This window comes from Falco rusticolus, chromosome 2 (genome assembly GCF_015220075.1).
Source record: "Falco rusticolus isolate bFalRus1 chromosome 2, bFalRus1.pri, whole genome shotgun sequence".
NCBI classification, from domain to species: domain Eukaryota; kingdom Metazoa; phylum Chordata; class Aves; order Falconiformes; family Falconidae; genus Falco; species Falco rusticolus.
Genome location: NC_051188.1, coordinates 64,598,576 through 64,610,707, shown reverse-complemented (window position 1 = coordinate 64,610,707; position 12,132 = coordinate 64,598,576). Strand labels below are relative to the sequence as shown.

The following is a 12,132-nucleotide window of genomic DNA, read 5'->3' as shown; positions in this document are numbered from 1 at the left end:
ACAAAGGAGTATCAGGTTGTTTGACAGGAAGAATGGGAAGATTCATAGAATAGGAAAAACAAAGGAATTGGGAGAACAGCCAGAACTACGGATTAATAACTAGAAATACTCAAAAGCTGGAAGACTGCCATTGAACCATACCTCAGCAAGGATCTGATCCAGAATTACTGTTGGCAGTCCAACCACACAAATCCAAGAGATGAATCCCAAACTGCAAGGAGGCACAGAGAAGTGTGCCTGGCGTGGTCAGAATACTGGACAGCCTATCACAGAAAACTAAGACAGCTTGGCCTACCAAGGCAAGGGTTGCGCTATACTCTAAGCAAAACAAGAACACCACCAGAGGAAGAGAGAGATTTTGCAACAACCCAGCAGCAGTAAGGACCAAAAATTCTCCAGCTACTTGAGGCTTGGTTTTATGAATGGAGCTGTACAGATAGCACTGCATACAAAAGCAGAGAATAAAGTGATCCTTAAGGTCCACTCCAGACCTATCACACATCAGATGCAACCATCCTACTGTCATGAACACTTCTTAGCACTCGGACAGGACCCAGGACATAAATGCTACGGGAAGCTGAGCACAAACTATGTAAAAGCAACACCAGAGTTCAAAACCCTCATACAGTACTCTTATTTGAAGGTATGCACCCAGAAATTATCATTCCTAGTCCATAACTTAAGACAGCTCCTATTTAGGAGTTTAACATTGGCATGCACACTCAGAGTAGCCATTTGGCTCCTGACTGGCACCCCGATTAAAGTAATTCAGCCTCAGTTATCTGCAACTTCGTCATCTCCTACAGTCAAACTGGACTAGAAAAAAAAAAATGACACACGGAGGTCCGAAGACCTAAACTTGAGGAACAACACAAAATACTGTAGCATGTATCTACAAGCAACTCAGCAGTTCTGCAATTGTGCCTCCACAAAGGGAACACCTTTGTTTCCTTCACAATTTTGAATGAAGATATTATTACAAGGCACTCTGTTCCCACAGCTGTGCCCAAGACATATGGAAGATCACTTAAAGGTATGCAAAGAGGGATGCAAGAAACAAATTTTTTCCTGACACAAGATTCTCTCGATGCGGTTTCACATTCCTTTGTGACACACTACTGTCCTGGGGTTGCCCCAAGACTCTGGAATGAACTTTTGCAGGAATTCATCGTTACACATCTCACTTTGTTCCACCTAAATAATTAGGCATATCTTATTTTCTGCCCAATTTGTGTTTTCTAATATAAAATCCCAGTTGCACGAATATTTCTAGAAAAAAAATTGCACAGTCCTGCCTCTGTGAAAATATGATGAGAAAGGAGAGATTTAATGATCACACTGCTTGACAGGACAAGCAGAGGCATTACAGTGGTAAGAAGAGCATAAAAGCATCCATGAAATGGAAGAGAGAAAGAGATTCACTAACAGCTGCAATGAAATTTAATCTTTACCTCAAGAACACAGAGAAGTTCTTCCACATATGCACGTTCAGTCTCAATAAGTTCATTCATTACATGCCTGTAGACAAAGAATGAAAATTAAGGCAGGCCTATTCACTTATGCAAAGTTAGGAGGCAACATTAACTTTTTCTGTGTTTCTACTTTAATTCAGACAATAAAAGAACAATTTCCAGGTAATGGAAAACGTGATGTTTCATGGATACTTCTGCGAACAGCTTTAGTATGCTTACTGAGAAGCATGTATTTTAAAAACATTTTTCAATTTTTGAAAATGTTTTTAAACAGCAAAAAAGTCAAATGTAGCATTTGCAGTGCTGTAGTAACTGAATTGAAGCAGTGAATCATTTTATCATTGTAAATACAGAATCTGGTTATGCTGTGTTCACAAGTATTACCGTAGCTGGAGTTAGAGCTGCACAGGATTATCAAATACAGACTTAAAGTTACCACCTGTCATTTTAAATTAGGGGCATTTAGGGCACACTTTAAATATCACAATGCTGCTTTAAGTTTGATTCCCCTAACTCTCTCCACTTGTGATTTTGTATGATTTAACATGTGGTTGTAACAGCAAAAAGACAGAAGTATCCAGTTTGTAGGTAGAAATGTAAGCTCTTCTACACACATTGCGAGGGATAATATAAGTTTTTGAATATAGTTTTTATATAAGAAAGTTATTTTTTCATAACATTTATCAAAACAAGGACTAAAAAGAGTCAAATAAAAAGACAAAGCCTCCTGAAACAATGAGACCAAAACTTCCAATAGACTTAAAGGAGGCTTATTACTCAAAACTATGTCATCTCTGAAATGAAAATACATAGTTATCCTGCCATAGCATCACCTCGCTGCAGCAAAGCTGGAGTCTGGTACTATATAAACTGCAAATAATGCTACACACTGAAATATCTTCTTCTGTGTACAGAGCATAGCCAAGGCATTTCAAAAAGCACTGAGGCTTAATTCAGAGAGGTGTACTTGTCTTATCAAATCCTTAGCCAAACTCAGCCTTTGCTGGAACCAAATCAGAGAAAAAGCATTTTTTTGTTTATCAAAATACACTTACTGCCGTAACACAGCTAGGTTTTCTTCATCATCCATTGTAGATCCTCCTCTGCTTTGATGGAGTTCAGTCATTTCACTCTAAAGAAGGAAACAAACAAACAACAAAAATCATCACAACATCACAGATGGGGAAAACCCACTTTAAAATACAGAGCTTTACACTCAGATCTGCTTGCATGTATTTTCACAGGAAAGACTGTACTCCATGAAAAATTAAGGCAATTTGCAAGAATGCTGCAAAAAAATCCAAGTCAACCTGAAGGTCTTGAAGCACACAAGGACACGGGGAGTTCTCCATGAAAGGCCCACTTAGAAAAGACCATGGTTCAAGGCTCTTTTTTCAGGAAGACGTTTGAGCATCAGCATAATCTTGGAGGCAACACTGGCCTTAGTCTGTTTTCCAAGCTAAAAATGAGGTACTGTGCTAACTTTCTGGTTGCTTCCTAACTTAACACAGAAGTTCACTCTTACTTCTACTGTAATGACTGACCTAATTACAATTTGTTGAAAAAATAAAATAAAATAAAAATTAGAGGTTCTGCTTTCAATCCCCCTTGAACCAACCCTTTCCTCCAACTGTTGTCCCTACTGGTCACGTGGCCCTGCCTTGCTCCTTGCATTGTCTTGCTGAACCTTCGCTGAGTTGATTCAAGTCTCTAACCCAGTGGGAAACTACTTGCTTCTGCTCCTGCTGTCAGGTTACTTTCCTTGCCGGAGGCGGAGCAGGAAGACCATCCCCACTTGGGAATGGCAACCCATTAGGTCAGGTGAAGCTGTCTTGGAGCCAACGACAACTACCTCTTCACTTTCGCCAGTTTTAAGAGTAGCCAATTACTACTGGCAAATAATAAATGTTTCCTGTTCATAGATTTTATATTTTGCTGCCCCTAACATTTTTCCTAATATAGGCAACTATTTACTTTACATTCCCTCATACCCAGCCCAGCAACAAAGCAGCCTCTATTTAAACCACGACTGCTTCACCAGAGTTACTTTGATAGGGGCAATACCATCACTTTTTCAGTGGAATTGCCTCACTCTTCTTGACGTTCCTAAATATTCCATTCTATTATGATTTTCTCAAGCAGTATGTGCATAAAAAAAAATTACCTTTCCTCTTCTGTAGTTTACCCTCTGAAGTGCACTGCTTTCTGAGTTGGATATGTATTCTCTTTGAAGACCTAAGCATGTAAACCAGAATCAAACAGCAGTTAGAACCTGAGCAGATCCAACACAGATGTTTGTGCAACCACAAATTACAGCTGAAAGTTTCTTTAAGTTTCTCAGCATAGCACAAAAAAATTAGTTACAGGCTACTACATTTGCTTACCTGGAGAAGTATAAGGAGATTTTACAAAGGCTTCAGGTCTTGGTGCAACTGGCTGAACAGGACGTGTCTGCTTAGCTGCCAATTTCTTAAGACTTACTTGTCTCTTTTGAAACATTTCTTCCATACTTTCTTGCTTCTGGAAAACCTTTTGCACATGCTCCTACCATTGCCACAGAAATAATAATAAAAAAAAATAAAATCCCTGTCAGAGACCTATCAACAAGCTACAGTGCCATTCACAAGCACACTGATTTGAAATTGCAATTGCTTTTATGCCACCTATAAAAATATTACCCTACTCTTCACTCCTAATAAGACATAATTTACAGTCATTTAGTACACTTAAAAATTGGAAAATCACTTCATAAATTTTTTTGTGCGCTTGCTGTAGAGAAACCAATGGGGTTCAAGTTTCAATTAAAAAAAATAGGGAAAAGGGTTTTTTGAGTGTGTAATGGTTCTGTTACGTTAAGAGATCAACTGAGAGGAAAAGCCATGTATTCTCAAGTTCTAAAATAAAGCAGTTACAAAGCAGAAGTCACACAAACATCAAGGACAGGCATGTTCTTACTACATTAAAAAAAGGTATTTCACATACTTACTTGGGATAATTTATTTTAAAAGCAATCCTCCTGTCTGAAAAATTGAAGTACTTACTAAAAGGCTCTGAAGCCCTTGATGCTTATCCAACGATATGACATGACTAGCACCTCAGGCAGGGAAATGTGTTGGCTTTCCAGTTCCCAGGTATAACTCTTAGTACTGATTATTTGGCTTTATCAATGGCCATACAAGAGAGCAATTCTAAAATTAAGAACCGGATGCACAGATAGGCATAAACGTCTTCTGGTACCTTTAGGTCCTCAGTGAGGAGCTGTGCATACTCTCTGTAAATTTTATTCAACTCCTTGATTTTATTGTCTGCACCAGTGTCCAGGAATTTCTCGATCTCCTGTAATGCTGATTCTGCACCATCCTGAGACTGACACTTATCCACCGGCTGTGAAGCCAGCAGATAAATTCCTTCATCACACCACTTCATAGACTAGAAACAGAGAAAAGAACAGGCTCAGAATGTTTGATGTCAGCATCAACCACTAAGAGGTCTAAAACATTTCATACCTATACTTGTGATGTATTCAGCTATTTAAGGAGAAAATGTCCAGCACACTCGGATATTTTTACCTGCTGTTACGACAACAGGTTGACTGAGGTTTTAGCACACAAGATGGGAAACAGAACTGTTCCGTACAAAATTTACCTTTTCTAGTAAGCCATGCAGTTCTAGAGATTTGTTAAGAAGATTCCTTCTGCGTTCTGTCTCAGTAATGAAGGCATCACAGAGATGATGAAGTTCACTGCATTTTGGAATAATGGAGTCCACAGCATAATGATTGCTTTGAATAAAAGCATCACCCTCTGAGGCTAGCATTCTGGCTTTTGCTATAGTTTCCTAAGAAAGCAAACATTGATTTAGGTAAGTCTGGAGCACAAATCTTAAGAGGAGCAGCTGAGGAACTGGGGTTGTTTAGTCTGGAGAGGAGAAGACTCAGAGCGGACCTTACTGCTCTCTACAGCTACCTGAAAGGAGGTTATAGGCAGGTGGGGGTAGGTCTCTTTTCCCAGGTAACAAGTGACAGGACAAGAGGAAATAGCCTTAAGCTACACTAGGGGAGGTTTAGATTGGATATTAGGAAAAGCATCCTCACTGAAAGGGTGGCCATGCATTGGAACGGGCTGCCTAGGTAGGTGGTGGAATCGCCATCCCTGGAGGTGTTCAAAAAACACGTAGGTGCAGTGCTTAGGGAGATGATTTAGTGATGGACTTGGCAGTCCTAGGTGAATGATGGGACCTGATGATCTCAAAGGTCTTTTCCAACCTAAATGATTCTATGATTCTATCTTTCCTTGAATCATCATCAATGAAAGAAGTTAAAATTATACCATTTGGTTTTACACAGTAAAATACACATGTTGATAAGAACACTTCTTTAGTTAACAGCTGCCTTGCCTAATAAATCAAAGTGATTTCCTGTCTTCCCAGACACCCAAGAACGTTTATGCCTTCTTTATTGTATCGGAGTACTTCAGAAACATTGAGTTTAATCATATGCCTCCCTGTGAAGGAACTACTATTGGCTTTCTATGCCCTAGTTATTCAACAGCATGTTTGTGTGCATATGTCTGCAATTTGGAGTACAGCAGCATTCTGAACCCCAGTTAAAAAATATGTAACTGCAGCACCTCATCCTCAAGAGCAACAACCTCACTTACTGAGCTGTATATTTTATTGAAGCACAGATCATAATAAGGTTCTCCTTCTACAGTGTTCAGAGTGTATGTTTCTGTTCATCATCTTTTAACATGTTGTACATCCAATACACAGCTTTGTCATTTCTGAGATTTAATGAAGTAAGCGGCTTTAATAGTAATGGAAGTGGCCCCTCAATCACTAAGTGCAGAACTTTGCTATGCAAACATTTCATGCAATTCTTCCATGAACTAATCACACCAACTTTATGACTGGTCACTCTGGTCTTTGAGAGATGCCAGAGAACTGGGCTGCTCCAATGGTTAAAAACTTTATTCCAAATTCCTTCTGCACAGTGCCTGAGACACTGATTCTGCCCCGTTGTCAGCTTAAGCTCTGCTTATAAGATATACCCAAACATCGTGCCCCTCCACACACACATTGTCATACTAAAAATTAAGGAGACTTGCAGAGTTCTTACACATGACTTTTCTTCAAAGTTGGCAAGATCTTTCAAAATATGCTCCACGTGTGAACAGCTGTTTCCCACATCTGTGAAAGCAGTCAGTCTCTCGGACACAATATCCAAAGCTGCTTTGACCTGAAATGAGACACAGCTATGTATCTGTGTGATTCTACCTCTCTGGAGACCCACCAGTTGAATAACTGATAGCCACTATTTCCAGTCAGGTGACTCACATTATGTGGTTACTGGGGCACAGAGAGAAACCACTTTTACTGACAGCCTACCTTTACCCCCAACTCAAAATGAAAACAATTAAAAAAAGGCAGTGAAGTAATTCTATTTTCTGGTAGTGAAAGAAAAAAAAACCAAAACAACAAAACCCCAAACCCAACAATGAAGGAAAACTAACGTTCACAAAGCATTTACGATCTTGCTTTTACCAGATGATTGTAATACAAAACAACATTAACAACTAGCAAAACATGAGGGAGAGGTCCTCACACTAACAACTGGCTGAGACAGACATACAGACACACACACACTTGTAGGAGGGTTTCAGAGCTTTGCTCCCATGGAGACACAGGGGCCATGCTCTGAGATCAGCTACACCAGCATAGGGAGACTGTAGGTGCCATCGAGCATATGAGTTAAACTAACATGAGATCAGAAACTGGCTGTAAAAATTGTAGTTCAGCCTCCACCCAGCTTCCAACAGTGTGGTTGCAACTTCCCACCCACAGTGTTGGAGACTGTTTCATAAAATTTCAGCCAGAAGGTTTAGGTAAGTCTTGGTTCCTTAAAAGGGCCTACTGGCAAGATGAAAGTGTTGCAGCCACCGTATTATGCTTCTGTGGTGGAGAACAGGTTTCAAAGGAGTTTTTGAATGCTTATACACTGCTGGGCCTGTGGAAAAAAAAATCATAAGCCTGCAGAAGAGAAGCTATTATGTCTCTATAGGCAAGTATTCAAGGTAGTAAAGATAGCAGTATGTCAAGTAAGGACACATTCAAGAAAAAAGTTGGAGAAAGCTTTCAAGCACACACGAGCTGCAGAAACAGGAGGGGTAAGTATTTTCGCCTGAATCATTTCTATATTACCAAATACTGACTGCCACCAAGAAGTTCTCACCTCTCTGAAATTCTGTTCAAAATTCCGAAGGCGCAGACATTGCTCAAGTTTTTGCTCATGCTTAATCCAAAACTCATCAAAGGCAGCCTCCGTTTCATGTAATTGAGCCAGAAGCCTTTAAAAAAAGAAGAAATACTGTAAGAATGATGGGTATAGCCTTCAAGGGACAATACAATCTTCCACAGTAAACAAGAAACTTCCCTAAAGCAATATCTTCCAGAAAAAATAAACTGGATACAGGAAACTTTCTGAGTATTGCACAGAATTGTTTCCTAGAATAACATTGACGTAAAACTGAAACCCAACACAAACATTCAGTTATGAAAAACTGGCAAGTGCTGATTTGAAGCTAACTGCTGCGCATACTATTTCTCAGCTCTGTCCTGGGGACATGGGGACTTGGGGCTAGCAAACATAAATAAAACATGCAAATGTGTGTGGGCTAGGACCCAGAGGAACTCAAGCCTTGGGCTATAAGGAAAAATGAAGGCAAAAATTTTTACTGCTGTGACCAGCCAGCTGCCCTTACATTTCATTCTTTGGAGCAAGGTTCATAATAAACCCGAAGGTCATTGCTGCTCCTCTTCTGAGCAGAGTTACTACTTAAGTATCACAGGCAAGTGTGATACAGCAGTACTGCAATGAAAAGAGCCTTCTTCGATTATAACTTTGGTGAATGCCTTAAACCTTTTACTTTTCAACTTATCTTCCAATATTGCATTTGACAGCATGGTATCCTATGGACTTATCTTTACAGTCTGCTTTGCTGTACTCAGACTACACCCAGGGAACATATCAGAATTTTAATGAACTTTTGTCTTCAACAGCAGAGAAACAAACTCTGAATTCGCAAGTTAAAATTGATTAGAAAAAAGGCAGACACACAGAGTTTGTTCCAACTTCTGTCAGATATTGTATTGAGTGGGAATATTTTGGATAAATAAGCAACACCCACTCCGATTGTTCTTCGGATAGCTGATAGCAACAATGACCAAAAAAGTGACTTCTGCCAAGCTTTGTGGATTGGAATGGACAGTTATTTGGAAAGAAAAGTCAGCCTGAGTGTAACAGAAACATGGAATGACCGACAAAAAAAGAATGCAGAATACTGCCTGGGGGAAATGAGCTATGCTTTCACAGCTTTGTTCAAATTTGCATCTGTGCTATGGTGATATAATGTCTTCAAACCTGGCAGTAATTTAAGGGAGGGGGGGTGGGGAGCAAAGGAAAACAACATCTATTACTTGTATGCCCAAAGGAAGCATATAGGTTATTTGTGCATAGATACTTCAAGAGCAGTGTACTCCCTAGCAGCCCTTTATAGGCCACTGACGACATTGGTAAGATCTCAGCAATGTTAGAAGCTGCTTTGGGCAGGGTTAAAGAAAAAGAAACCCCTCACTTCAGTTCAAAAGGACATAATGAATGTGGACAAATCTGCTGAAAAGAAGGGATATATTACTTCTGTCTTCCTATCTGCTTTCCCTATAGCAGCAAAGTTTCCTTGGGTTGCACTTTAGTTTCTAAACAAAGCTTCAATATTCTTTTAAATAAGGAAAAGCTGCTGAACTATATAGTCCAAATCTGAAAAAAAGAACAGCATTAGTTGGCGCCAGAAATCAAACCCCAGCCCTTATTTCCTTATCAGCAAATGACCCGGTAATGGACAGCAGGGGTTTACTTTGCTCAGAACAGAACAGACAACAAAGAAGTTGTTTCTGAAAGTACATTTTATATGTTCATGTTGTAATATCTGCTTATTTGCTAAGGTTAAGTATGGAACTAAGCAAAAGAGCTGGGGAGGCATCAAAAAAAAACCAGAAAAGCAGCATGTTCATTATTTTGCTCCTCTCACCTTTCTACCGTTGTTTGATTGTCTAGCTGATCTTGATTCAGTTTGTATTCAGGATTCTCAGTAACTGGTTTTGAAATACTTCCAAGGATATCATCTCCCTGTTCTACTGCTAACCTGATATCCTCCTACAAAACAAAACAAACACCCCACACACTGTAGTTGTGTGGTTTTTTTTTTTAAAACAGACTTCATAAAGCACCAAACTGGAAAAAGGATTTTGTTTTAATAGCAATAGAGCAACAGTAGTATGATTAAAAGCAGTGTTTGACAACAAATACAGACAGTAAATGCTAAATTTCAGCTTCTTCTACATTTACCAGTTTAAGATCTCAGTAACTTAGTTGAATTTTCATGATACGTAGCCTTCTAGTGTCTCCTTAGGTTACAAATCTCTCAAAAGTTTTTTGGGGTTTCAAAAGTATACATCTAACAGTTTTCATTTAAGCTGATTTGAAAGAACATTAGTCCATTCTTCAAAAAGTCATGTATCTGCATGCATATGAAAATAAAATCAGTTTTCTTGTTGCAAACAAACCTACAAATTATAAACACACCACTACTTACACAGGAATTTCTGTTTCCACATACAAATTATTATGCATTTGTACATACGTAGACTTAGTCTCAATAAATGTAATTTTTGAATGCAAAAAGGACTTTTAACATCAAGCCAAGCAAACCAAGTTCAGTAAGATTTCAATGTTTTGTATTATTACTATTAACATCCTCCACATTTTCTACTAACATTATTAGCTATAAATTAAAACACAGTTTCACTAGAAGACAAAATCTTTACAAGAATTACATACCTTCATTTTGTCCTTCTTTTCTTTATGTGTTGCAAGAAGGGAGCTGGTTGATTGCACATCATTTGGTAGTTCTGTTTCAGCCAGTTCAGTCCCAAAGGACTGAAGAATCTGAGCTGTTTGCTTAACCTTTTGGGCGAAACCTTCTATAGCCTTTTGGAATAAAAATCATTAAAGATGTTTCATGCTCATCACATACACATGTACCAATGACACATACACACAAAATACAGCTCTCAAAACAAACACAAGCAGGTTAATTACAAGCCTGAAAAACGGTCAAAGTATAATTTTGCAAGCAACAGATACCGTCACCATTAATTCCTTAATTGTCTATTTTTCCTAGGCTCGTATCAGGTCTATCTTCCTCATATTTTTATAATCTGGAGTTATTTTACAAGTTGAGATTTTTCTTTCTTGTAGCAAAACCAATAAACCTCAACACAAAAACACACTGTAGTTCCTTTGCTCCAAGTGTTCAGAAAACCACTCCCAAATTATTACTCATATTATTTCTCTAAGATGACTAAGTACCATTGGGAACATCTTCTCACTCTGAGCAAGTCAACTTGCATCACTTGGAATCTGTTTTATAAATGACAGGGTATAAAACAGACTTACAGTGCGACGGGACAGCCATCTGCTATGGCAATAATCCAGGGTGCCACCAAGATCTTCTGTTAATTGTGTTTTATCAATGTAACCCTGCAGTTCTGACACTGAGCCCAGCATTATGACCTGCAACAGCAAAGAAAGTGAACACTATCAGAGGCGAGAATTCTCTTCTTAAGGATTCTAAGCCCCATCCTTCAGCCTCTGATAGAGAAAACTCAGCTTAATACAAAAGCAAATGATGGAACTATTTCCTTTGCGTACAGAAAACCAAACTTAACAGTTGTTTCAGTTTAAGATGATGTAAATGTAGATAACTGCATACGAGCAAGAGCAACAGTCATATTCAAAAACAGCTTATGGATCATACAACATAAATTACACCACCAGTTTTTTTATCTTGATAAACCATACAAGGCTTTTTTCTAAGGGCAACATTCATTCAACCTATTTATCCTACGAGAGAGAAAAATAGTACCTCTGTGGATTTGGCATGTAAGGACTGGTTCCCCAAAATAAACAAGGGGTGGGGGAAAAGTACCTTAACTTAAAGACTTGAAAATTTCACCCTTGACATTGACATATGATACATAAAAACTTGTATATCTTTAGTTCATTTCATTCCAGTTTATTTTCAAGTATAAATGCTGTACGTTTTCAAACAGAAGTATAATCAGTGGGTTCACTGGCAATGCAACAACAGGCATCAGTTGTATGTTTGCTCAAATGACAGAAACTACAGCATTTGTCCATGGGAAATGCATTTGCCTCAAAATTCACATACTTCAAGAATAAACCATCAAGAACTAGCCAAAATTGCTGGAACCGCCTTTAAGCATGGTGTTTTGTTGGGATTTTTTGGCCCTCGCTAGCTACATTAAGTACTTTTAACAGATTTCTGACAGTACAGTGGGAACAGAGGATTACTTACAGGTACTTTCATTTTAAACTCATCTTTGTTGAATTTGAAAGCAATGTCTGAGAGAGCTCGATGAAAAAATCCTGTTGGGCGCAGAACGAGGACTAGTTGCAGATTTCCCGGGAAAGATGCCTGCAAAACAAGTTTAGTCTGTTATTTTCTGTCTCAGCTCCAGAAAATATTTTTGAACAAGGAGAAGCCCCTGTTAAACCACAAACTAACTGTATCAAAGGCCTCCC

General features: G+C 38.8%; 1 protein-coding gene across 20 annotated transcripts in view; it reads right to left on the bottom strand.

Moving 5' to 3' along the window:
• MCF2L (MCF.2 cell line derived transforming sequence like) overlaps positions 1 to 12,132 on the bottom strand; it is a 164,329-nt gene that overhangs the window by 19,171 nt on the left and 133,026 nt on the right. For all 20 annotated transcript variants that reach the window (XR_005102373.1, XM_037375774.1, XM_037375773.1 and 17 more), the window contains 12 exons: positions 11,906 to 12,025; positions 10,984 to 11,100; positions 10,366 to 10,515; positions 9,557 to 9,681; positions 7,702 to 7,816; positions 6,589 to 6,708; positions 5,118 to 5,309; positions 4,710 to 4,901; positions 3,857 to 4,016; positions 3,637 to 3,707; positions 2,528 to 2,604; positions 1,452 to 1,518 (listed from right to left, as the gene is read on the bottom strand). Coding sequence is in view for 19 of the 20 variants with exons in the window: in XM_037375774.1 (XP_037231671.1) it covers positions 1,452 to 1,518; positions 2,528 to 2,604; positions 3,637 to 3,707; positions 3,857 to 4,016; positions 4,710 to 4,901; positions 5,118 to 5,309; positions 6,589 to 6,708; positions 7,702 to 7,816; positions 9,557 to 9,681; positions 10,366 to 10,515; positions 10,984 to 11,100; positions 11,906 to 12,025 (1,506 nt within the window). In the remaining variant the exon portion in view is untranslated. The remainder of the gene's footprint in view (positions 1 to 1,451; positions 1,519 to 2,527; positions 2,605 to 3,636; positions 3,708 to 3,856; positions 4,017 to 4,709; positions 4,902 to 5,117; positions 5,310 to 6,588; positions 6,709 to 7,701; positions 7,817 to 9,556; positions 9,682 to 10,365; positions 10,516 to 10,983; positions 11,101 to 11,905; positions 12,026 to 12,132) is intronic.